This window comes from Heteronotia binoei, chromosome 12 (genome assembly GCF_032191835.1).
Source record: "Heteronotia binoei isolate CCM8104 ecotype False Entrance Well chromosome 12, APGP_CSIRO_Hbin_v1, whole genome shotgun sequence".
Classification (NCBI taxonomy): domain Eukaryota; kingdom Metazoa; phylum Chordata; class Lepidosauria; order Squamata; family Gekkonidae; genus Heteronotia; species Heteronotia binoei.
Genome location: NC_083234.1, coordinates 65,673,645 through 65,701,352, shown reverse-complemented (window position 1 = coordinate 65,701,352; position 27,708 = coordinate 65,673,645). Strand labels below are relative to the sequence as shown.

General features: G+C 44.8%; 1 protein-coding gene across 1 annotated transcript in view; it reads left to right on the top strand.

Annotated features, from left to right (window-relative positions):
* Positions 1-447: 447 nt before the first annotated feature.
* The window catches only part of ASTN2 (astrotactin 2), an 899,029-nt gene continuing 871,768 nt past the window's right edge, over positions 448-27,708 (top strand). Inside the window, exon 1 of the mRNA XM_060250629.1 lies at positions 448-916. Coding sequence (XP_060106612.1) covers positions 448-916 — 469 coding nt within the window. The remainder of the gene's footprint in view (positions 917-27,708) is intronic.

Genomic DNA, 27,708 nt, shown 5'->3' with positions numbered 1-27,708 from the left:
GCTTTGGTGTCTCTTCACTCCTCCCCCCCGCCCCGCATCGCCTCTTGGTTGGAAGGGAGGGGAAAAGAAAGAACAGCAAAATAACAGCCCCGCCTCCCCCCCCCCCCAACCGCCGTAGCCGCCGACACCACGCGGCCCCCAAAAGCGCGCGCATTTCGTGCCTCACGTGGCGTGGATTTCTCTCTCTTTTTTTTGCGCCGCCCGGCCCAGTTTCGCTGAGGGGGATTCGCTCGGCCGGCGTGAGGAAGGAGGGAGGGAGGGAGGGAAGGAGGCGGCGGGAAGGTGGAGCCGAGGCGGGGGCGGAGCCAAGGCGAGGCAAGGCAGAGCGGAGCGGGGTTGGTGCCTGTGTCTGGCAGGCGGCGGAGTCGGCGGCGGGGTCCCGCTCTCCTCTCGCCGCTTTCCTCCCCTCAGCTTCTCTCTGGCGCGCGCCTTCTTCACAGCCCCGGCATGGCAGCGGCCCGTCCTTCGCTCCTCCGCCGCCGCCGCCTCCTTCTCCTCCTGCCGGCCGCTTGCCCGTCCCCTTCGGCCAGCGCCGCTTCTCCGCCGCCGCCGCTCCTGCCGCTGCTGCTCCTGCTGGCCAGCGGGCCCGGCTCCTCGGCGGCGCGGGGAGAGCCGGTGGGCGGCGGAGGAGGCGGCGCAGGGGGCGGCGGTGGCGGCGGCGGCAGCCCGTGCCGGGAGAAGACGGTGACGGTCTCGACCCTGCCGGTGTTGCGGGAGAGCGACATCGCTTGGAGCGGCGGCGGCAGCAGCAGCAGTCCCCCGGGCTCCTCCTCCGCCTCTTCGGCCGCCGCTGCTGCTGCCCCGGGCTGGGTCCCCGGCGACTCCCGCTTGCTGCTCTTCGTGCGGAGCGAGCTGCCCGGGCGGGTGGCCGTGCAGGATGACCTGGACAACACCGAGCTGCCCTTTTTCACGCTGGGTGAGGAGGAGCGGGACCGGGGGGAGGACGGGAATGCGGAGTAGGAAGCCCGGGGGGAAGGCTCCCTCTAAGCCAGGGGTGACTCGGGAGCCACATGGGGCTCTTTCGCACATATCGTGTGGCTCTTGAAGCCCCCACCGCCCCATTGGCTGGCTTGGAGAAGGCATTTCTCTCTTGAAATCGCTTCTCCAAGCCAGTCAGAGGCTTGGGGAATGCATTGAAAGTTAAAGTTGCTTTCTTTCCACCTTTCTCTCGCCATCTATTTTCCTTCCTGTTTTGTGACTCTCAGACATCTGATATTCATGGCGTGTGGCTCTCAAACATCTGGCGTTTATTCTGGGTGGCTCTTAGGTTAAGGAGGTTTGGCCACCCCTGCTCTAAACTGAGTTTAGGGTGAGCTAGCTCACGGGATTTTTTTGTTTTTTTTTAGCTTTGAGCGCACACACCGTTTTGTCTTCGCTCCGGAAAAATGACCCCGGAGCAAGCGGATGGATGCAGTGGCTCGCAACTTTAATGCCAGGAGCTCACAAAGTAGAATTTTTTTTGCCCACAAGATTGCACCGCTTAGAGGGAGTATTGGTAAGGAGCAAAGCCAGCGGATTGGGGAGGGGGTGTATTTGGAGGGGGAGTAGACTGGGCTGCCCCCTTTGTGCCCCTGTGGGGAGGCAAAAAGTAGAAGTGCCCTCCTCACACTCTTGGGCAAAGGTAGTCTGGAGCTCCCTCCCTGGTGGGCATCCCTTGCACTCCTTTCTGTTCTGGGGGGGGCTACAAAAGTACATGCACCTGCTTGCATGTGGGGGCGGGGAGGGAGGGGATGGTGGGGTAACCTGGGGGAGAAAGGTCTTGCTTGGCTGACTGGCTGAGGTTAGAAAGGAATGCTCCCCTTGGATGCATTGAGGGGAAGACACCTTTCTTCTTTTCCTGGGATGATGGGTAGACCCCCTTGTAGCGGGGGAGAAGTTGAAAAATCTTCCTTTCTCTCTGTCCGGGATAGAAAATGAGGAGGCAGTGACAGTGGGGTTCCTTCCGGGAAGTAGAAGAGGATGCCCAGCTTGTGAACAAAGGGGGCAGCTATGGAGGTGCTGCACCTAGTGGGACAGGACTGTTGGCCATGGCATAGGGTGGAATGACAGGCAGATGACGCCCTTTCCTTGTGCCAGGGTAGAAAGAACTATCTGCCTGCGGGCATTGGAGGGTTTCAGAATATATGCCTGTTTTGTTTTTCAGTGGCAAAAGCAGGAGGTCTGTGAAAGTAGATTTGTCTTGTCTTGCAATCGCCTCTGTCCTAAGGCAGTGTGGAAGGCTATACAATGAATGTGACCCCTTTGTCATGAAAGGGGGGAGGTGATGAGTGTGTGTTTGAATATCCTGAGTGTGTGTATTTGAATGTCTTGGAAAGGTAAACTGAAATGGGGTAACAAACACAGTGTGTGATTATACATTTATGTTTAATGTTGTGCTGGGTGTTGTGCAACTTAAAAACAAGCCCCTGCCAATTGCTTACTGTTTAGTGCACCGGGATATAGTTCCTCACTTAATGTGCAGGAGCAGTATAAGATTTGACCCATGGAAATGCAACGGATATTCATTTTTCCCAAGCTGTCAGTGCAATGGATACATAGTCTACCATCTCCCACCCCCCACAAGCGAATGGCTTGGTGATGCAGTGTCGTACAAATAGTGGTGGTGGTTTAGGAACAGTATTAAATGTTTTGTAATGATGGATGACTAGGAATACACAAGGGGAAATAGTATGCCTTTCCGGGTAAGTTTTGGGGAGGATGATTATAACAAGGGGGAAGGCAGTGTCTGACATGACGTACTGCCAATAGAAGCTCTGGTACAAAGCTGGAGGGAAGGCTTTTTTTTCACTGGAAAGATCGAATAGGGGTTGAATGGTGGGGGTCATGAGGAACTCTGTATGTCCCAGAAGTATTGGATATAGAGGATGGGTTGTGAAAAGGTTTTGAAAGAGGACTGACCGTATACTAACGGCATGGCTTGGAGAGATAGATAGACATTTTGTGCGAGGAATAGAAGAAAAGACCTTTGGGGATGTTGAAGGAACAGTTTCATGTGGTCTTAAAAAACAGAGATATCCTTAAATAAAATGAGATATGGTGACAGGAAAAACCTATGGCTTTGGAGGACATGATCCAGTATTTGGTCGGGGTGTGTGTGGCTACTCTTGAAAGAGGCTCTAGTCCGTAGTCCATGGAATAAAATTTTGCTAGTCTTCAAAGTGCCACTAGACTCCTGGGTAGGGATGTGCACTTTGGAGGAATGCACTACAAAATGTAATTTCCAGGAGACTGAGTCAGAGAGAGAATTCTGAAGTGGTGTAGGTGAAAAACCACTTGCTGCTGTCCCTAGGCAAAGTGAGAGATTAACAGGGACAAGTAGGATTTGGGAGCTTGAGTGAATAGCTGGCTGTAGTGATTTCCCTAGTGGGTAAGGAAGAGAGACTTGCTTGGATCCAATACATAATGTACCAGTTAAAAGAGAAAATTCTGGGATACCACAGAAGGATAGCACTGTGTGCAGAAAGGTACCAGTTACAACAATCCTAAATAATAATAGAAAGGGACCAAGAGAGGGGGAATGCAGTTGTTTTGTCTGTGTAAGATGTCAAGCAGGGCACAGAAATAGGCAAGGCACCGTGGCAAGCCAGCCAGCCAGCTTAATGCAGGGCAAACTAGCATCTTGTTGAATGCTGCTGGAGAAAGGAGAGAGAACGTACAGACACAGAGCAGGTGGGGGGGGGGAGGCAAACTGTGCAGAATTAACTGAATGGGAAATGGCAGAGAGGTGAGAAGCACAGTTGGGGGTTGTGGGGAATGGTGGTTAAATGATCTGCCAGGAAAACTTGTGGAAAAGATGCTGCAGCTGTACAAATGTTCTTCTGTGTTTTGGGAAGCCTTACTGGGGGTAATCTAAGGAGTGTAGCTGTTATCTTGTTAGTTTAAGATTATGGGTGATTACTTAGCTGCCATTCCTTGTCTGAGAGAATTTGTCTTCCCCAGTCTTGGTATGTGTGTATGTGGGGCAGAATGATGGGTTTTGATTCTTTTGATTCTACTGTGGACAAAAGGGGAACAGACCAGGTGGTTCAGGATTAAGGGGTGAAGGGTGTGTTGGAATGGAGGATGAAAGTAGTTTTTGGGCTGTGCTTGAGTGGGCCATAGGAGCAGGGAATGGCATGAAGAGGAGAAAGGCAGGCTAAGCTGTGGAGCGCATCAGCATATTGGCAATGAAGTTATGGAGTTGTTGAGTGCCAAATAAGAGAACCCTTAATGAGAAGTGTGATTGTCATTTCCTATTTTAGGTCTGGAAGTGGGGAGGTGAAGTGCTCATTTGACATATAGACATGTCTCGGTGAGTAATAGGAAGAAGGTAACATGGGGCAACTGTGCAAACCTGAAGGACAGTTCGTTCTTCAATCTATTTTTTCCCATGCCCTTTCTCAGTTTCTACTGCTCTCTGGTGCCTAGATACTCAGAAGCCTTTGCTGCTGTTGATTGACACTTCCACTGTTAATGATAGGGTTCATGCCTTATTTCTGTTAATCAGAGACAGTGAGTGTTAGGCAGACACAGTGCTTTTCTGTGTGTGATTTGTGTTGTTGTTCTTGTTTGTTTCCAAGCCCTTGCAATGCACCCATGTAGAGAAGCTAGGCAGTTTTGTTTCCTTACTGTCTCCTTATCTCCTTTTACACTCCATTGCAGGCATGCAATGGACCTACCGGATTATTGTCTCTTCCATCCCTGAAGGATTGGCACCTTTGTGACAAGCTCCCGTCTCTGCAGATGTTTAAATTTAGGCCACATCTTAAAATGGAAAGTGTCCCTTCTCTTCCCCCCTTTCTCCAGCTGCCAAACAGTGGGATTTTTTTTAGACATTCTTTATGCTGATGCAGGAGACTCTTTAGTATGGCTGTCACTTTGCTGTGGGTTGATTTCCTTCTCCTGCAATTGATAGCTTAATTATCTTTTAGCACTTTGTAATGTCTCCCCACCACATATACACTCCTGGAGCTTTTCCTGTTTTTTCTTTTGTTCTGTTCCTTTCCTTATGGGTAACATGGAAGGGATTTAACGGTCTTCAAGTCTTTCCTGGATCTACTTTGGAGCATGCTGTGCTCATCCGAGAGAATGGCAGGTGCCACCCTAAAGAGGTTTGAAGTGCCCTCAGCTCCACTTTTGGATCTGAATGGCAGAATCTTAAGAAATTGCTGTGAGGAAAGGTTTTGTTCTAGTAAGTAAATGTTTTGTCTAGCCCTGTTCTGATTAATCCATGTTTTAGCTGTCAGGGTTTGTTGCTTGAATATCTGCATGTTTGCTCCAAGCTTCTAAGGTTCTCTCTAACGGGAAGAAGAGAGAGGAACAACCATCTGTCACTGTGTGTACCTTGTTGGTCTTTTGCTCTTACATGGGGTGTTCTTGCCATGTCTTGTCAAGGTTGTCGTGTGTATCACAGCTGACTTGTTATCCTTGCAAAAAAGTGAACTGTTTAGAATTCTGCATCCAGAAGCAGGCTCTGTCTGCTCTGGCAAAACAGCAAAGACTGTCTGTTGATGTGCACACAGCTCCTCTTTTATCCAGCAGTGACTTCCCTTCACTGACATCTCGAAACCTTGCTGTAATTTGTGAATCTTCTTGGCTTTGCACTCTTTCTGATTGGGACTGAACTATGGCTGTGATTTTTGTTCTCCCTGCATTATATTGTCTTTGTATGAACTTGTGATGTTTATACCAGCCTATATATTACCAGTAAAAAGGAGAAAACTCAGTCATGATACTAGCTTGTCCTTGAAACACCTGATTTTATTTACAAAGCAACTTCTTTGTCAGGGAATGTATAATATGACTGACAAGAACAGGTTGTATATATACTGTAATCCTCAACACTTTTCAGGTGATATTGACACTATTATAAATGTTTAAAAAAACATGAACCACTAAATAGAACTTTCTGTTTGGTGTATATGCTTTTCTAAGAGCCTAACAGTTTTTTTAGTCCCTGGTTTTCTCCTACTGTTTTGGGTCGCTAGAGATGGCAAACATCTCTGTGTTTATTCAGGCATGCAAAGGTTGGAAACATTTATGACAGTTTGGTTTAGCGCAAGGGGAAAGGATTGTTTTTGGGGTGCTGTTAATATATGAGTTTGATGTATGAATTTGTTGAACTTGTTAGTAGACTTGGGTGCGAGGAAGTGTGACAATTGTCCCTTCTATGGAGTTTTTTGCCCAACAGCATGGAGGCTTGATGAGTGGCAACCCAAGAAAGAGCATTCTCTGTCACAAGGGCACCAAAACGTTGGATCTCCCTTCCTAGGGAGATTTGTCTGTTTTCTTCTGTGGGTGTCTTCTGCCAGCAGGTGAAGACTTGTTTTGTTTGGCATACACCTGATAATGGTTACTGGCCCTCCAGAGCCAGTTTGGTGTAGTGGTTAAGAGTGATGGACTCTAACCTAGAGAACTAAGTTTGATTCCCCACTCTTCCTCCACATGATGCCTTCTGGGTGATCTTGGGTCAGTCACAGTTCTCTCAGAGCTGTTCTCTCAAGGGCAGTTCTCTCAGAGCCCTCTCAGCCCCACCTACCTCACAGGGTATCTGTTGTGGGAAGAAGGGATGGAGATTGTAAGCTGCTCTGAGACTTTGAGTGAAAAGTGGGGTATAAATCCAATCTCCTTTTCTTCCTCCTCCTACTCTTCCTCTTGTTGCTTTTTGTGTGTTTTATTGAACTGTTTTAAAAAATTCAAAATAATTTTAGTTGTTCGGATGTTTTAATTTTTTTTATGTTTACCACCTTGGGGACCCTGATTGGGTGAGATAGGCAGCATAAAAATGCTCTAAATAAATCAATATTGGATAATCAACCCAAACATTCTCCTCCTCCTCCTCCTTCCTCATCTTTAAGGAAGGAGATCCAGTTTGGTGTAGTGGTTAAGTGTGCGGACTCTTATCTGGGAGAACCGGGTTTGATTCCCCACTCCTCCACTTGCACCTGCTAGCATGGCCTTGGGTCAGCCATAGCTCTGGCAGAGGTTGTCCTTGAAAGGGCAGCTGCTGTGAGAGCCCTCTCAGTCCCACCCACCTCACAGGGTGTCTGTTGTGGGGGAAGAAGGTAAAGGAGATTGTGAGCCGCTCTGAGACTCTTTGGAGTGGAGGGCGGGATAAAATTCCAATATCTTCTTCTTCTAAAAAAATATACCCTTGCTTTCAGGAACTATGGGTGAAAATTGAATGTGCATGTGTGCGTGCACCCAGATGTAGATTATGTTGGTGGCTTTCAGTTCCATATACAGATTCACATCCCTATTCTTAATCCCTTGGCTACTTTGCACACAAGTTTCTGCATTCAGCCATTTTGTCCTTGCCCCCACCCCTGGGAAAGTACATTGGTTAGAATTCGTAGGAAAGCAGGTTTGGAATAATTGTCTGCCCCACTGGAACTGCAATATCCACTTCACAATCTAACCTGCTGTTGTGTTGTTCTGGCATCTGTGATGGTGGGTGAAATTCACAGTTTTCTGGGGCAAATCACCACCCACCTACAGTCTTTCATACATTTCTTCTTGCAGCAAGTATACTGAATTTTTATGAAGTGTCCAAATGTATTAGACTGTTCTGAAGTAGCTATCGTGATGTGGAAAGATGCTATAGTTTCTGTTTCCAGGGTAGAAAGAAATCCCAGGTGTCTAAACTGTGTTTAGTCATTCCTTTGCAACTAGCCATTTTAAAACATTGATCTTGGTGCCTAGAAATTGGAAGTGGTGCCCCAGTTTTGGTTTGGCTTCTGCTGTAGCTTAAAGTGGTAATAAGTGAATTTCTTGCCTGTTCTCTGTATTGTACATCCTGTGTGTCTCTGTGTGCCCCACAAGCATGTGCACATACATACATGCATGTTCAGAAGAAATAACACTTTGAGCCCTTTTTCTATACTACTCTGGCAAGTAAGTCTTCTCTCTCCTGACTTGCCTGGGAATGCCATCATTAATTTGAAGGTAGACTTTAAACTCTTTTTCTCTAACTATTTCCACTTGGGCCAGGAAAGGGCTTCTGAGTGCAGTGGTGGTTCTGAGCACCCAGTACATGCTCAGTATTTTGATCAGAAAATGTGGGGAATGTGTGTTGCTTGAAGGATTGTGCTTGATCGTTGATCAGTCATTTGTCTGGTGGCATAGAATTCAGTGACTTGTTAGGAGCATCCCAGAAGCTGCACTGGCGCTCTCCTTCTTTTTGGACATGTACCAAAGTACGTAGTTGCTTTACTCCATTAAGTTCTTAATCCCTGGATAACAAAATAAATGTTGAGGTTGGCTATCTACACCTACCCAGAAGAATGGAAATAGCCCAAGGATTAAGGATGTTTTGCATTTATTGTAGATAACTTTGGATGACATTACTTTTTCTTTGATCACATGTGAAGTCATTTTCAGAGAAATCTTAAAGCAAGATGCACCATTTTGAGCTCATTGACTTCAACTGACTTAGAAAGCTATAAGTCCACTGTTTGTTACTTGACCTTTTGGCAGTTTTGAATGGGTCAGTGGCTAGGAAGTAGTGAAGATGCATTTCCCCCCCTTTGGTTGTGTGAGAGAACTCAAGTGTTCCAGGGCTTGTTTCTCCACAAGGCAATTGAGACCTTCTTTGGATTTTGCATGTCTTGTGAATTTTTCATGTCTTGGGTGTGACCTTCTTGATGTTACAAAAGTTTGCTTTCTTTGCAGCTTATTCAGACAGCAAAGAGAATAATGAGAAGAAAGCCCTGGAGGCTGCCTCACAACTATGGAACACCTTTTCCTTGGGAGTTTGCCAAAAGCCTGAGCTGTTGAGGAAGCGTTACAAAATAATATCTAGTTTGGCTTCTAAGTGGCAGCCAGGGTTGTAATGGTAGTGGTGATGGTGCTTTATAAGGGTGATTTATTCATTTATTGTTCTTGATTAACTTTTTATACATACACACACAAGTAGGAGTCCAGTAGCATCTTTAAGACCAACCAAGTTTTATTCAGAATGCAAGCTTTGTATGCATGCATACTTCATCAGACAATGGAATGGGGTACAGTGAGCAGAGCTACTTACAGCTGGTAGGCAGTGGTTTAGAATGCAAAGTGGTATAAAGTTAGAATCCAATGGCAAAATAGTGAAATTAATAAATTGAAAGAACATTTGGTTTGGATAGCTTTTGTGGGAAACCAATAAAACAGTAACATGTCAGAATGGGAGAATGAGTTAATAAATGTTTGTTAACTACTCTATTGCTAGCAAGTCTGGGTTAAAAAAGCATGTGTGTGTATGCGTGCACACTTATACATGCAGTGCAGAAACAAAGAAAAGCAAGAAAGTGGTCCCTGACTTGTTTCTTGGGTATGGGCAAACCAGAAATTGAGATATTTCTATACCTTTTTTCTCTTCATCCTAAGAAAGTGATGTACAGAAATATATTTCCAAACTTATGGCAGCGACAGGTATGCTATTTTAGGTTGTACTTACAAATAAAAGCACAGAGGCATGGCATCCTATTGTAGAACCAGAAACATACTATTCTTAATGATGTAGCCACTTAGTAATGAATCTTCTTCAGTGTGATATTATATAGTCTGCTGGACATATCAGAGGAAGACAAGGGATGTGTCCTTTATGCAATCTTAGACTCACCTGATTTATATGTGCTGCAGAATGTGGTGATAAAATGCTGAAATGCACTGTTTCTGAATGCAGGGAAGGGGATTATGGAGGACCACATTTTGGCATGTTTTTCTATATTGCAGATAGAAGAACTAGAAGATCAAACAAAAAAGGGTAATAGAGCCATTTTCCCTTTGGAGTAGGGTTGCTGTTCGCATTAAGCTGGGTTTTTTTAATGTGCAGGAAATTCTGGCATTCAAGTCTGGGCCAAATAGTTAGTAGCATTAGGATTGATTCATAAGAACGTTTGTGTAAAATATTTTATGTTGCACTCATTTCTGCTTAGTGACATGAAGTGGTTGTTTTCCCCCGCCATGCTTAAACATGGTGTGTAGATGACAAATGTATCCTGACTCGCCAATATTTATAATTTGCATTGCATATGACATGAGATGAATAAATGTGTTTAATTTCCTCACCCATTATAGGTAGAAGTTGGATGGATGTTAAATGCTTACTTATGCAGTTTGCCCCACAGTCTGAACAAGTAGGAAAATACTTTGGACTTATTGGGCAACTTTGGATGAAGTGGTGAAGCCTGAACATTTTGTTTGATTTTAGTGTCTACTTGAGTACTGATTACAGCATCACTTGCAATGGTGTTGGTATTATATGAGCTCTGGATCTACTTCCAAAGCAGCTTGATCCTAGACTTGTCATGTGTAAGGGTTATAAACAGGTGTGTGTTATTGAAATATCTTGGGATTGCTTTGCCGCCACTCTAAAAGTAATCAGTGCCCTTATTCTGTTGAAGGTAAAACCTTGTCCTCTTCCAAGGTTGCCTCATGAATTGCTTTAGGTGTTTGGTATGGATAATTCAAACTCATTGCAATTTTTTATCACCAGAAGAAAAACGAGGCTTACTGATACATAGAATGTTTTAACTCCTTCCTAGGCAGCCGTGTTTGAGTGTGTGTGTGTGTGCGTACATGTCTGATTTTGTTTAGTGCATGATGCACCAAATCTAAGACTCTGTTCAAATCCTTGCTTAGCTATGAACTTGTTTGACTTATCCATGTGCCAGAGATACAATTGTAAAATTCTGGAAATTTTCAAGTCATGGGGAAAAAATTCTGTTTCCCCTCAATGAAAAAAAGCCCAGACATTTTCAGAAAAACTGAAATATATGCAGTATTGATTTTTCTTTCATACCTTCACTGATTTAACACAAGAAAACATGTAGCATTTCCCAAAATTTCCTTCAGACTTAAAAGTGAAGATAACCTTTCAGTCATTTCAAAGCACAAAATATTTCAGAGGTTTTTTCCCAGTGCTTCTTCAAATTTTGCAGGTTTTTTTTAAATTAAAAAAATTAGAAACTTATCAAACTTTTCATGTTACGCATTTGGAATGAGAGAGAGAGAAAAAATATTTCTTAGGAGTTTTTATGTGTCCTGAATTTTCAAGTTTCCTTTCTCCCCCTTGAGCTCTCACATTTCTAGCCAAATACCCTCAGAAAGCTGAGGGGACTAGGGATGTGCATTCAGCTGTATCCAAGCAAAAAAAAAAAAAAACCACCCTAAAAATATAACAGTATTTTGGGGTATTTTTAAAGCAGAATACAGATCAGAGAATCTGACCGGCTGTCAGTATAGCTGATGCTGAATAAAGCCAATTCTTTAAAAGTATATCCAGCTATACCTAATAGCTGCTGGTGGAGAGATTTAAAGGATGATAAAGTTAACTTTCAGTTCTCCTCTAGGGCTTTTCCCCACTTTTTGCTCTGTTTTCCAGGGCAACTAGAAGGGAGGGGGAAGAGGCATCTCTGCAGCCCAGTGACATAAGCACCTTAGGGGGAGCTGTAGTGCCTTAGAGCCAATCATTGCAGTGTTTTGCCATGACATTGTATTGCAGGTTTGCAACTTGCAAGGTTTAATTTTTCTTTAAATTGCATAAGTATATAGGAAGGGAGTGGGGATGGGAAAAAGAAAAAGGGGGAAGGAAGGATAAGAGCTTATATTGCGTTTCTTTAAACGCAATATAATTGCGTTTAAAGAAACACAATATAATTGTCTTCATTCTCTTTTAACCCAAAAGTAATTGTCTTCATTCTTTTTTAACCCATAAGCAGTAGACTTCGAAATTACATAAAAAACATATTTTAACTTACAATTCAATATTACTTTTTAACTGGTATCAGTGTCGTATCAAAGTTCTAAAAAGTTCCATATTCATCTCTTCTTTATCCATTCATAAAAAGGAGCCCATCTCTCCAACACTTGTTTGGATTTATCCTTTAAAATGTCTGTCAAAATATCCATTACAGCTGTTTCTAATATCTTCTGAACAAGTTCTTCTATAGTTGATATTTCCTGCTTTTTCCAGTGCTTGGCAAAAATTATTCTAGTGCAACTTGCAAACTTGTTGGCTTCACATGTGAAACCCAACATAGTAACTACCTTGCTTTCCCCACCCATTTCCCAGGGAACAGGAGAGAGAAGGGAAGGAGCAGTGGCAATCTGGCAAATAAGATTTCAGGTTAGGGGGAACGCTGCTTGTTAGCCAATCACAGAAGTTTGTTTCTCTTTTTGAAATTAGTAAAATCAAGGGTGTGGCCAAGCTAGCCTCTGTTGCTGAGAGATGTTTGGAGAGTATGCACTGGCTTTGGCTTCTGCTGTTGATTTTGGATTGGATCCTGCCTGCCTGGAGAAGAGTGAAGACAGCGATTGATTTGACTGACAACATTTTAAAAAGAATTTTCTTATTTTAGTGTCAGTTGTTCTTTGATCTTTGTGAGTGGTAGGTTGTATGTGTGTGGGGGGGGTGGAGTGAGGGCAGGGACCTCAGGCCTTTGGTTTTATTCTTAGGTTTTAGTTCCTTCTGGTGGTGTGGTTTGCAGTTTGGAGTTTTTTGTTACTTGTTATTTGGGCTTGGTGGTTGTTTGTGTGGGGTGAGACCAAGGGTCTCAGGCCTTTTTTTGTTTGTTTCCCTTTGGTTTTATTCTTACGTTTTAGTTCCTTCTAGTTTAGTGACTTGCAGGGGGTTTTTTGTGTGTGAAGTTTTATTGTTGTTTGGGCCTTGTGGTTGCTTGTAGGGGTGGGGAGGCCAAGGGTTCCTTTCTTCCTTCTGTTTTGGTTCTTGGCTTTGGTCCTTTGGTTTAAAACTTGGTTAACATTCATTTTTGGTTCTTTTTTAGGGGGGAGGGGGGTTTGTGTGTGTGTGGATTCTGCTTGGTTCCTTGCAGAATCAGATTGTGATTCTGTGCTTGACATCAGTCCTGTTGAGCTGGCATTTGTCACAATATCACTGGATTCTGCTGCTGGGCACGAGTACATTGCACTGGTTCTGCTGTCCTTACAGAAATGCTGTCCCTCAGTTTTTACTACAGAGGTTCTCAGATTTGATCTTAGTCCTGTTGTGATTTGACCCTGGTTTTACACTTATTCTGCTGCTGGCTTTGAAAAAAAAATGCCCCTCCTTCACTTTCTACTGCAGAGATTCTCTGGGACATTCTGCTGGGCTTATATTGTTTTGCAAGTTTCCCCCATTGGAAACAATGGTGGATGGGGCACCTTCTTTGGGTGCCCAAAGAATTGGACTCCCTGGTCCAATCTTTTTGAAACTTGGGGATTCCTTTGAGGAGAAGCTCCAGCAGCTACACTGCAAATTTGGTGCTTCTACCTCAACCCAGACCACTGAATATACTCTGGGATAGATTTGCCAGTGACTTTAATGGTCCCCATAAGGTATAATAGACCCCCCAAAAACTGGGATTCCCAAATATTACTGAATCCTCATACCATACCGGTATTGGGATTCAAAAATATTGGAAAATACCAATTTTTGGGTCCAATTTTTTTTTAATCCAGAAAAAAAACCCTGATTTTTTTCTTGCACACTTTAGGGGGGACCAACAAGAGGCTGGCCTTATGATTTGATTATCAGTATAAATTCCAGACTCTCTAAATGAACTGAGTTTCAAGCTTCATTTCAGAGCCAGCCCTATCCTAGTCTTTTATTTGGGGTGGTAGGTGACTGGGTGGGAAGAGAACAGGAAACACCATCACCATGCTCAGGTGTGCAAAAGCTATGTGATTATGCGGTAGGGAGCTGGGGACCATTGCAGTTGCCTAGCACTTGCAACTGATGGAAAAAATGAGAACACAGTGAGTGTCTTGCGTACTACAGGTTACATACAGTGTACCTGTTGATGCTGTAATGTGTGACTTGGCCTGATTTCACATAAGGTTGTTTGTTTGTTCCCAGGGAGGTTGAAATGGAAGACCAGGGGTGGCAGTCTTGAAACCAAAAGCTCACAAGTGTGTGACATTAAACTAATAAGACTTGAATCTGTAGAGGTAGAGTTGCTTGGAATGATACTAAGCTGATTTCTTGGGATGAACGTTAACATCTCTTGCATCAGCTTCTGCTGCAATGGAAGGAAATTCGTGTGTCAGGATTTACAGTCAGTTTCCTCTAATGCATATGACTTAGTGGGATATAATTGGGCCAGCCTTCCTCACTGGCTTGAAAAACCATCATAATTAAGAGTGTGTTTTCTTTTGCAGCTGCTATTAAATATTTTGGTGCCCTCACTGCACAGTAATCTCTACAAGCTCAGGGGAAAATAGAAAAGGCCAAACCTAGCTATTTTGTTTAGGTGCAGTTCCTTGGGGAGGGAGGGAAGAAAGTAGTAAGGCTGCACTGAGACATTGCAACAAGCTGCAGTTAATTTCCAGCTGTGCATAAGCATAGCATAGCACCCTGTGCTCTTCCCAATCCTATAGAGTTGTGTGCAAATGTCTAAACTAGAGTTAAACCAAAGTACAGAATCTTGGTTTGCACGTAGGGAATAAACTCTGTTTCCTGGAGGTGATGATGAATTGGTAGGAGGAATGAGGGGTTTGAGCAGTCAAAGTAGAAAGCTGTGTTTAAGTACATTCAGAGTTTAATTGCAAATTGATGACTTCAGAATGCAGCCCAAGTCTCAGCAGGGTGTTCCTCCCCAAACACTGTGGCAGTGCTGGCTTCGGGCTTCATTTTAAGTAAGGTTGTACCTTGCTGTTCAGGTACCTCTGTGCCTAGTTGCTGCTACTCTCTTGCTGTTGTGGTCTGAACTGTGAGATGGTTGATGTGGCCCCAGATCAGTGATGTCTTTCAAATGTATCGTAAGTTGAAGGACTGACCTTTGCATTTTGCTCTCATGTAAGATGGCTGTATTGTAAGCCTGGCATATGTCAGACAGGGTAAAGTTGTTACTGTGAAGCAGCAAAATAAAGCAGGAGTCCAGTGGCATTTGTGAGGTGAACACAGTTTACTCTCATTTTCCCCTTGGAATTATTATGAAGTAGGTATTTAGAAGCAAAAAAGTCATTGAAAAAAATCTTGATTTATGTGCACTTTAGACGGGGGTGGACTGGCCAATTTACAGGGCTGCAAGATGCCAGGAGCAAACTGAGCCAAGCCCCAGCAGCTCTTTAGCTCTGTGGGTGCCGCTTAGTCTTGTTTGCTCCTGGGCTATTTTGACTTCTCTGTAGGGTTGCCAGCTCTGGGTTGGGAAATACCTGGAGATTTTGAGGCTGGAGCCTGAGGAAGGGAGGGTTTGGGTAGGGGAGGAACCTCAGCAAGGTACAATACCATAGAATCTAACCTTCAAAGAAGTCATTTTATCCAGGAAAACTCTCTGTAGTCTAGAGTCAGTTGTAATACTGGGAGATCTCCAGGTTCCACCTGGAGGTTTGCAACCCTATTCTGTGCCTGGTTTTAGAAGATGGAAAACAGTGATTAGGGCTTTTTCTTGTGGCAGAAATCTGATTTCTGATTATCCAGTTCATGCTGTAGTATTTGCTCCCAGTATTCCCAATCCTAAGAATTACAAACTTTTCTTTTTAATTAAAGCTGTGATCTTCTCAGAAAGGGTCACAAAAGTGTGTAAATGGGCATAGGACTTGCTTTTGTAGGTGTTTCTGTTGTGTACAGTTAATGTGTGCTGTGAGAAACACCAATGTGTATACTTTCTTAGTGGGAATAGAATGGAAGTGCCCCAGCATAGAAATAATACAAGCTTTCCCCTCTTTTTTTGGAGGTTGGCGGGGGGGGGGGCGGAGTAGAATGTAGTTGACTTCCTTTCTGCTGAGAGGGTAGTTAGGGTTGCCTCCCTTTTGTTGGATGACAGAAGTGGGTTAAAAGTAGATTACGCTTTGTCCCTTCAGTACATGTGATTTTTCTTTTATCTAAACTAAGATTTGTCAGGCACATTTTATAGGTGTGGTGTGTCTTGGTTAGACATAGCTTTGTGCTGATACTTGATGAAGAGTCAGTGTTTGGTGATGTTAAGATGCTCGTGGCAACCAATATTTTCAGTGACTAGGAAATCACCTCTGCCATCCACAATAAAACAGAGCCTTAGAAACAGAATTTTATATATTTGTTGCCGTTTAAAAATAAGAACAGTTTTAGTGATTTGTACTCCTTGCTGCCTAACAATGTGTGTTTCAGATGCACCAGCCACACTATACCTGGCAGGTGTAAATGCTGAAAAGCTGACTTTTTTTTTTTACTCATCATGTCAGAAGAGAATTTTAGCCCACTAGGGGGTGTTGGTGACTGAGTGGTGAGGCATGTGCATGGAGTTCGTAGCGATGGATTTGACTCTATGAGCATATTTTGAAAGTACCTTTTGAGAAAGTGATAAATAGTTCCAACTCCCCTTTCACAGCTCAAAAATGGTTTTGCATTCTTCATTGTATTATTGCTACAAGTTATCCCTGTCAGGAAGCATTGTTCTTGACTTTATTCTCTTGTTCCTGGAAGATGTGTTTGTACAGATGTGCTCCACTTTTTTTCTCATAAGTAGCATCACTAGTTGTCTCTGTTCATAAATAGGTTCTCAGTCATAAGTTATGGTGTATTATGCATTGATGCCAGAGTGTATACTTGTGCTAACACAGAGGCATTTTCCCCCAGATAAATAATCATTGGTATTCTTTGTAGCCTGGGGCACCTCATAATACCTTGTAATATTTTTTCATTCTTCTGTCATTTTAATCACTGTAAAAGACTGCCAGCTTTATTGATTACTAGACCTTTTATATGAGAAGGTCTCTACTCTCTCAAGTATATATCTTAATTTTGTCAGTAGCTATAATCCTTCTCCAGTGTTGTTGTATGTCTGCTGCATGTTCTGCCTCATTTTTTTTGAAATGGCAAAATACTTGGCTAATCCAGCCGAGTAGAATATGAATATATATGTGGTCAGGGTACAAATATGCCTAGTAGTATAGGGTTTTTTTTTAACCTGCTTAAACAAGCATACATACTATATGAACTCTCAACATGATTCTTAATTGTGTTGAGAGTTCATATAGTATGTGTGTGTGTATATATACTCTCAACATGATTCTTAATTGTGTAAAGATCCATAAAATCCCAAGCTCATTTTTTGGTTCATGGATCTGTCCTTGAAATCTGTGTTATATTTTTCGAATGTCTTGTTTTATCTTAGTGTATGCACACACTCAAATTACTTGGCCAGCTTAAGGCAGTGTGATGCATAAATTTTAAGTGGTAGGAAGAGCAGGAGTGAAAGTGTTTTCAGAAAAGCAGAATTAGATAACATTAAAGCTGTGATATTGCTGTATTCAGTGTAACACTAAAACAAAACTAAATGCAAAAGCAGATCTTTGACATGTGCTGTGAAACAAACTTTGACTTTTTGTTGCAAGAATGTGGTGCAGGTATGAAATTTGCATTAAATATTTTTTTCTTTCCTAGTACGTCCATCAGTGGACTCAGACAGTCATCCAAAGAAGCATGAGGAAGTTGACAATTCATAGCCAACTAATGTATGCTCTGCTTGGCATAACATAATTGTTCCTGTGTCCAAAATAGCCTTGTCAGGTGGAGTAGCAAGCTTCCAAAATGAACAGTACTTACCTCCTGCGGAATAGACTGAGGCCTGCTGTTCAGAACCACTGAAGGGAAAATGTGATAGAAATAAGATGTAGCCTGAGAGCTCCCTGTGGTGGGAACAGAGCAGATGTCTCCTGAGTCACAGGATAAGGGGCACTCCTGTTTGAGGTTGCCTGTTTGCAAGAGTGCAGCCGTTCAGCCAGAATGTTTCCTTCTGTTCTCTCCAGGAATACTATAAACAGGAGCACCAAGACTATTTATTCCTTGCACTGTTAGCAAGAATAAATTAACACTGTAACATTCTGAATCTGATGGCTTACTATGGCATGTTGCTATTGTCCCCTATTACTGTATCTAACAATACATTGGCTGGGCCCTGCATGGATAACAAAAAATAAAGATGTGAAGGGCCAGTAATTAAAACAAACAGACCCTGCCCCCCTATTTCTCTAAGACCTCCCTCCCATTTTTCCAATGGAAAAACTGGAAGTTGTGGAGAGTACTGAAATTTGACATTCAAATAAAATTTCCTTGAACAAAAATGCCTTCCCAGATCTTCTTCGTGGTCTCTGTGCAGTCCCACACATGGGTTTTCCTATCAGGACGAACCCTACCTCGGAGATTTTAAATAGCTAGCCTAGGCGTTATTTTTGGCGCGCACTCCCTCCCGCCCTGGGGAGCAGGCATCCACTGCGCATGCCTGTAGCGCGAGGGAGGCGCCCAACCCACTCAGTTTCTTTCCAACCGCCGCCCGGGATAGTCCTACCTCGTTGCGCTCCTCACTTACCTCAGATATCTAGCCTTCGTTTTCCTCAAGTTTCCTCTTCTTTCATCCTTCGCTATTTCTTCATATTCTTATCTTCAAAAAAAAAAAAAAAAAAAAAAGATTTAGATAAATATCTTCCCCGCTTTTTCCTCAGACCTCCCTTCCCCCACCCCCACCCCCCCCCCCGGGCGTATGGAAGGAAGGGACAGTAAAATAACTTTCAAAAGGTGCTCGCGCTGTAGGGCGAAAATCCCTACATCGGACGGGCATTCGCTTTGCTTGTTCTGTTTGGGAGAATCCCATAAAGTGGACGCCTGTGCGCACTGCCTTCAATTTTGCAAACAGGCGCGAAAAAACAGAGCCGCTAGACTCAGAAGCCACTTAATGGAGTCTGTGCTCCAGCCTGATATGTCGCAATCTTCGTCAGCAAGTAAGTCGCCTCCCCTACTGACTCCCCAAGGGGACGGCGCAAGGTCGGCAGCTTCAGTGGCCATTGCTCCCAGCAAGCATAAGTCCGGCGATGCCGCGAAAGCCGGCGACGGCGCGAGAACGTCAGAACAAACGGCCGCGGCGACTAAACCAAAGGGCGGGAAGCACACTAAGAAACATAAGCATTCCGACCCGAAGGGCCAGAAGGATTCGAGAAAACCGTCCGATCCGAAGGCTCCGCGGAAACCGACAGACCCGAAGGACCCGAAGATTCCGAAGGACTCGAGAAAATCCTCCGAACAACAGAATGAGCCTGAGACGCAATGCGAGCCTTCCACTCCCGGATCCGACACCCAGGAAGTGACCACCCCGGCTACGGAGTCGCCGCACCAGCAGACGGAAGAAGTTATTCCCATTCCGTCCCGATCCCCTTCCCCGCATGGATCCATGCTAGACCCTGCGCTGGAGCCGATTCGAGACCCGCAACAGTGGACTCGACACCACATCAATCCTAGATCGTTCCGCGATATGTCGAATCCCATCCAGCACAAACATGATGCTTACAGGTACTTCGATGCGCATCGGTTCCCAGCCAGGTCTCCCAGCATGGAGAGATATAGGTACCATCATGCGCGTTTCCCGGAGAGATCCCCTAGTAGAGGGAGGGACCGCCATCGCTACAACCCGAGATCTCGGTCCCCATCCATGTCCCCGAGGCGACGCCATTATGCTTCAAGGTCTCCTTCCATCGAATCCCATGCATGCTGCGGATACCATCATTCTCGGTACCGAACCGATTATCACATGAACCCATCCAAGGAAGCGACTCCTGTCCAACGGAGCAAGCAACCACCGAGACAGCCGTCTCCGACTCCTTCCACTTCGACTTCTAAACCTAGGGGTGCGATTCCAGTGGAACCCAAAAGCACGACTCCAACCAGACCGGACCTACCTGAACCCGAACCTGACTCTGATGCTGAATCCGAAGCTCAATCATCGGATTCGATACAGTCCATGTCCCCTGGGTCCCCTGCTTCAGATATCGCCAAGCCCGCGGATTTGTCACCTTCCGAAGGGGCAAAGACATACCTGGACTTGATTGCCAATATGGCCTCTGCACTTAACGTAACTCTGACTTCGGATGCACCCAAGGTGACAGACGTGGTACACGACCTGGTGCACTCAGATTTACCTGCTGGTTCCTTTCTGCCGATGCTGCCGGTACACCTAGAAGCCATCAAAGAAGCTTGGGACAACCCAGCCTCCATTCCCCCGACTTCAAAACGAATCGAATCCCTTTATAGGATCCAAGCACCGGATTCGAAATTTTTATTTAGCCATCCAGCACCGAATTCTCTGATAGTGCATTCATCTTCTAAAACCAAACAGACCCGCCACCCGGTACCCCCTGAGAAGGAAGGCAGGAAGTTAGATACTCTTGGAAGGAAAATGTATTCAATCTCGACGGCAACTGCCAAGATCAACAATTACCTAGCATACTTCGCCGCGTATTCCCACAATATCTCCTCCCAACTGAATACGCTAGTCTCTGCCCTGCCTGAGCCCTCCCAGAAACAAGCCTGCAAGCTACTTCAGGAGCTCAACAGGATTTCAAAGCAACAGATAAACACCATCCGTCACTCGGTGGGGTGCACTTCCAAGGCGATGGCCGCCTCCATTGCCCTAAGGCGACATGCTTGGCTTCGATCCTCTTCGTTGCAGCCTGATCTAAAATTCAAGATAGAAGACCTTCCCTTCGATGGCCAAGGTCTCTTTAATGCCACAACGGACGATATACTGTCCACCGTGGATGACAGCCGCAAACGAGCGAAAAGATTGGGGGTAGCCCAACAGCAACAACAACAACAGAGCTATAAGCCCAGATCATGGAAACCAACCCCCTTCAAACGTTCCAGATCCCCTCGACAATCTGAATACTGGAAACGTAAAGCTCCTCCTCCAAAGCAATCCTTTAACCAGAGACAGCAGAGACCACAACCACCTAAAAAGGCTGCATCTTCATCGAAGCAGTCTCTTTGACTTTCTACCTCTACCACTTCAGCACGTCTCCAGGCTTCTTCCATTTCTCGACAATTGGCAACAAATAACCACAGACAAATGGGTTCTGAACATTATTTTGAGGGGCTACTCCATAGAGTTCCAAGCACCACCAAAAAGACATCATTTTGTTTCCACTCCCCCATCACCTTCCCTTCAGGAAGAAATAGACACCTTAACAGCCAAAGCGGCTATAGAGCCTGTCCCAGTCCAGTATCATCGGACAGGTTTTTATTCCAGGTACTTTCTAGTCCCGAAAAGGGATGGGGGACAGCGCCCGATTCTGGATCTAAGAGCCCTAAACAAATTCATCCGCCACAGAAAATTCAGAATGATCACCTTACAATCGATTCTGCCATTAATCCCCAGAAACTCCTGGATGGCACTGGTAGATTTACAGGACGCATACTTCCACCTGACAATACACCAATGCCACAGGAAGTTTCTGCGTTTCGCCGTTGGCAACAACCACTACCAGTTCCGAGCTCTGCCCTTCGGACTTTCCACGGCACCACGGACATTCACAAAATGTATGGCGGTTATTGCAGCGTACCTCAGGCAACGCGGCGTTGCAACCTACCCATACATAGACGATTGGCTCCTTGTGGGAGCTTCAAGGACACAGTTGATGAAGGACATTTCCATCACACTTGCGCTCCTAGCAAACCTGGGCCTCCAGGTCAATCATCAAAAGTCACACCTTACCCCAACTCAAGACATTCAGTTTATTGGGGCTCGTTTGTGCACCACGGACCACAAGGCGTATCTTCCTGTGGACAGGATATCCTCCATTCAGACGCTGGCCACACAAATAATGCAACAACCCAAACAAGCGGCCTTCAACATTCAGCGCATGTTAGGACTTATGGCAGCCACAACGGCAGTTCTGACACACGCAAGACTACGCATGCGAACCCTACAAATCTGGTTCGTCCGCGCGTTTCGACCCCAACACCAATCTCAAGGAACGGTCCTCACTGTTCCGAGCCACATCCTCCCTTCGCTCGAATGGTGGACAGTTCGAGCTCACCTGCTTGCGGGAATGCCCTTTTTACGGCCAAGTCCATCAGCAGTGGTTACAACAGACGCCTCGAGATGGGGCTGGGGAGCTCATCTCGACGTACTCACGGTCCAGGGGCAATGGACACCGTACGAACAGTCGCTCCACATCAATTGCTTAGAGCTTCTAGCTGTTCACAGAGCGTTAAAATCGTTCCTTCCATCTCTTCAAGGCCTACACGTACAGATCGCCTCAGACAATGTGGCGACGGTTTTTTATATAAACAGGCAAGGAGGGACAGCATCCACCCGCCTTTGCAAAAGAGCAATGCACCTGTGGCATTGGAGTATTGCCCATCAGATTCACCTCACTGCGGTACATCTTCCTGGCATACAGAATGTTCAAGCGGACAGACTGAGCAGATATTCCATCAACGACCACGAGTGGTCACTCCACCGGTCATACCTTCTGCCAGTATTCCGGAAATTCGGAACTCCGTCAATAGATGCGTTTGCTGCACCAGACAATGCACAGTGTGCGATCTTTTTTATGAGAGGTCCGCCCTCACAACAGTCTGCAGGGGATGCCTTCATACAGACGTGGACCGGTCCACTACACTTCCTCTTCCCTCCCTTTCCGTTAATAACACGGTGCATACAGAAAATTCAACTGGACAACACAGATTGCATTCTCGTGACGCCATGGTGGCCACGTCAGCCATGGTTCACAACCCTTCTCCTCCTGTCAGAAAGCACTTACCATCACTTCCCTCTGGCACACAACCTCCTGTCCCAACAGAACGGCAGGGTTCTGCACCACGACCCGAACAGACTTCGCCTGACGGCCTGGAGGATATGTTCTCAGACTTTCCTGAAGGAGTAAGACACGTTCTCCTTAATGCAAGGAAACCGTCAACAAGGAAGTCATATTCCATGAAATGGAAAAGGTTTTCCATCTACGCTACCAAGCATAATTTCAGACCCTCCTCGGCTTCCATGCCTCAAATCTTAGCATATACACTGCATTTGTCAGAAAAGGGCCTTACGTACTCCTCTCTGAAGGTGCACCTGGCAGCAATCTCAGCTTTTCACCCGCATGTACAGGGTCGAACTGTCTTCTCACACCCTGCTGCGAAATCCTTCTTAAAGGGAATCTTACATTTGCACCCACCACTACGGCAAATGTATCCTAGCTGGAGTTTGTCACTAGTGCTTAGCCAACTAGTAAAACCACCTTTTGAACCTATGGCTACGATACCACTTCACCTCCTCTCATGGAAAACGGCTCTTTTAGTTGCACTCACCTCTGCTAAAAGAGCAAGTGATCTCTGCGCGTTCAGAGCGGACTCGCCTTACACCATGTTTCACCATGATAAGGTGGTGTTACGGCCAGATCCCGCTTTCTTACCGAAGGTGGTCTCCGCATTCCATCTGCATAGAACCACTACCTTACCTGCCTTTTTCCAACGGCCTACGGATAAGGGCCAAGAAGCTCTACACTGTCTAGACGTGAGAAGAGCACTCGCCTACTATATAGATCGAACTGCATCGTTCCGCACAGACTCCAGACTTTTCGTGGCCTACGGCCGCCGTCATAAGGGAAAAAAGATATCTACGCAGAGACTATCAAAGTGGTTGGTTGCTGCTATAGAGCTGTGCTACAAGCTCGCGAAGCAACCAGTTCCATCTGCCATAAGAGCTCATTCTACAAGAGCTTTGTCAACGTCATCTGCCCTTGCCAGGGGTGTATCCATGGAGGACATTTGCGCTGCTGCCGCTTGGTCTTCCTCCTCGACCTTCGCCACGCACTACGCTTTGGACGTTCGTGCTAGGCGGGATGCATCCTTTGGACAGGCAGTTCTTCGCTCCATCTTTGACTAAGAAGCTGGTCCGGGCTTGGTGAGTAGTTACTTACCTTATAGCCTATAATGTGCTGCCTATGTTGCACTAACCTTTGCACTATTTTTTCCTCCAACTCTAGTGCCAGCACCCACCGCCTTGCAGATCAGCTTATCAGTCACCCATGTGTGGGACTGCACAGAGACCACGAAGAAGATAAACAGGTTACTCACCTGTAATTGATGATCTTCGAGTGGTCATCTGTGCAGTCACACACGCCCGCCCAGCCGTCCCCGCTGCTGGCTACTTGTCTTATATATCCGCGCTCCTATTATGTCAGCGGCGGGGAAAGAAACTGAGTGGGTTGGGCGCCTCCCTCGCGCTACAGGCATGCGCAGTGGATGCCTGCTCCCCAGGGCGGGAGGGAGTGCGCGCCAAAAATAACGCCTAGGCTAGCTATTTAAAATCTCCGAGGTAGGGTTCGTCCTGATAGGAAAACCCATGTGTGTGACTGCACAGATGACCACTCGAAGATCATCAATTACAGGTGAGTAACCTGTTTATTTTACTGGCGCACATAGTGCTTGATTGTTGATTCTTCTGGGGAAATCAAGAATTTGTCTCTTTAGGCAGTGTATCTGTTATTGGGTAAGTGCATCTTTCCAGCACTTACGGTTCAGTATTTTTTTCCTGGGAAGGTGCAGGTTAACCTTCCACAAATACATGTGTTGCCCTTTGTGATTGCTGTATATATAGCATATGACTGTATAAATCTTACAAGTCCGTTTCAAGGCAGTGTTCATGATGCCACTAGTCATGATACAACTGCCTCCCTGCTTAAGACATATGCCTTTTAGTGAGCTTATAAAGGGCTGCCCTCCTCTTCCTCCCACAGCAATTCCTGCTATATTATAAATGATGAATTCATAGTTTTAAAATTAAACTATGCTCTTCATCTCCACCTCTGAACTATTAATCCCCCTCTCTTTTAAAAAGAGTGAACAGAACAAAGCTATTTCACCACATGACGGTTTCCTCTCACCTTTTATGTGGGGACATTGATATGCCAGTGGGGAAAATGCAGGGTTTTTGTGTTGTGAATCCTTTGGAAAGATTGATACTTGGCTTTTGAGAACACCCCTTCAACTCCTGCACTGCCCAGGCTGAACTCTTCCTGATTTGGCTTAGCTACCTGGCTTTCCAGGTGGCTTTTCTGGTTGAATAGTGAACTTGTATATGTTGGAAGTGGATATTTTCCTTGAGGATATTGACTATTGTAGAGATGTTCAAAAAACCCCCACCAACTTCTGTGTGCTGGTTTTTCATTTTATTCTTTAAAAGTTCCTGCTGGTTGAGGGGATTCATACATAAAGGTTAGTGCAAGGTTCGCTGAGCCAAAGGATCTTTGACTTTAATTCTGACTTTGCTGACTTGCGGTGTAATCCTGAGCAAAACGCCTAAGTATTATTATGGACTGGAAAAGTAAGGCACATTGATTGGATGAATTCTACCTATGCCTTGTTTTTCCTGATCATAGATTATGGTGAGTCTTCTGTCACTCTTTGGAAGGTCTTTGGTTGGAATGTGTCCAGGTCTCAGGTTTTTACTCAAGCTTCAGATGGTATGATAGATTTTCCTTTACTGAGTACATGCCTTGCTAGGTATAGAGGATTCAGAGAACTGCAAGGGGATTAAGGATTTGAAACATACGGGAGAAGGTTGAAAGAAATAGGCATGTTCACTTTAGAGAAAAGATTAAGACTGGGTTGGAATGATAGAAAATTACAAATATTGAGGAGAAGGTGCATTTACCAAAGGAAAGATTGCAGTAGGAAAAAAAATGCTGGCCCCTGCCAGTGGATAGGGTTTTAAGGATCAAAGTGCACCCCTGCACTGGAAGAATACCTTAGGAATGGGGTGGGGAACCAAGTAGGGCCTAGCCATTAGAGAATGCATAGTTGTAGGGAGCTCACCCACTGGCCTCAGCCAGAAAGAACAGTGGTCTCTGTCATCAGTCAAGTTATCTACTATATATTATGGGACTGGGACTCATGTGTGCTGGAAAAAAATGCTGAGAGGTGCTGTTTAGTTCTTGCATTGTTCTTAATATATAGTAGATAACTTGATAAGCAGATTCTAAACTTTGATTCTAAACTTTTAAACAGTAAACTTAATTTTGAGCAAAGCAGTTTTAACTTAAAAACAGCCAAACTGTTGTTCCATTGTTTGGAGTATTAGCTTGTGAAGGACAGTATGTACCAATGTACTGAATATTGCTCATAAGTTTTAAGTTCCAGAAGGACAGCTGTGTTTGCCTGTTATTAAGTTGGTACACTACAATGCCAAGAGAAGAAAGAAAAGGCTATGCTTTATCTTATCGTTTCCGGGACCCACGAGGCTGCTGTGATCTGTACCAATCGTTTGGAGACAACGGAAACCTGCTGCTTCTGTGACCTCTTCTGCTATCCCAGCCGACTTTTAAAATGTTTGGAATCACACAGTATATATTGACATTAAGTGATCCTGGAGTCACCCATTGCAGTGTAGAGGAATATACTTTATTTAGGAGATTTTGCTGTGCAGGGGTCTTGTATTTGAAGGCTGAAGTGCTGGTAAGTTGTTGGGGGTGGTCGGTTGAGCTAGGCAGAACCATATAGGTTATTGGTAATCTTTCTCCTTGTCAAGTCTTTTAAGGAACTTGAAATGTACTGCTGCAGGAAGTTACTAGGTGGAAGAATAAACTGTAGTACCTAGCTGCAACCTGATGTGGTCCAAGTATAGTGAAATACGGACTAGGTGCCCCTGTGCGATTGCAGTGTTGCATTCCACAGATCTCCGAGCAAAAGAACCACTTTCCAACCTCTGTTTCTGTATATGACGTTAGGAAGAGAGGATAGGGAAAGGTATTACTTTGTTCTTGCTTCTGGTGAGAATGCTCCTATTTATCAGCTTTGAGGCTGTTAGATGAGCTTTCTGTTCTAGCAGCAGCAAAGACCAAAATCACATGAGCTTTGCAAAGCTAAGAAAAGTCAAAATGCAGTTGTAAATCATCTTTCCTGCATTGCTATCAATTGAATCAGAAACTTGTCATGAACCTGTTAAAAATTGGTTTTTATATGTGCACAGCAGCAATTGGAAGGGAGGAGAGCTGAAAATCATGTGTGTGAATTTAGCAGTTGTGGTTGAAAATGGGTACTGTTAAGCCTGGCAGGTATGATGGCCTTTATATAATCCTGCATTTTTCATCATAAAGTTTATTGAGAAGCTTTGAGAGCTGTCATTGTAGCTTATCTTATGCAATGTGACCAGTATTAGTTAATACCACAAATAATTTAATTTATTTTAAAAATATTTATATCCTGCATTTCCAGTGCTGAAAGTGGTTTACAAACGATAAAAATACACAAATAAAACATGCATATTGACATGCATCAAGTTAAAATTTACAGGGTTGTTTCTGTTTTTTGGAGTTGTCTTTCCCCAGACTTTCTGTACCAATTCCTGTGGCACACTGGCATGTAAATCTCTTGACATCAAATTCAGCTTTTCCATCTTTGTGAGAATGCAGTAAAATATTTCTCCCCATGTAGCTGCAGCACAAGGTGGAATTATTAGTGTTTGTTTTCCCACCATCTCCAAAAGCAGGATTGAGAAATTGAGTAGTAAAGTTTGCAGGCTTGAAAAATTGCTGGTTGGTATAGAGATGGCGGTGATGTCCAGGTAGGATGGCTTCTGCAGAAAGCTGTTTTCAGGTGCAAGGTAGTAAACATCTTGCCAATAGAATTAGTTGCAGAAATCGCTGAGTTTTGAAAGCTCTTTGTTTTTGTTGCCTATCACACTCTGTCCTTGAAGAGAACAGTTGTCAGACAGATGCATGGAGGCAAAGAGAATTTTTTTACTGCACAGTTCACCCAGGATATCTTTCTGTGAGAGTCCTATTGAAATGAATGGGAGCAGGGTAAGATCTCAGAGGTACTCTAGTGCTGCTCTCATCAATCTCATTGGGGCTTATGAAGTCCATGCTATTGGTGGATTGTGTTCTTGGGGCTTTCCTCCACCCCTTTCCATTTCTGGTAGTTTTCTCCATAGAGCTTCCTCATCCACAAACTTGCAGAGGAAGTAAATATCCTTGTCCTCATCTGACAGATTGAAAGCC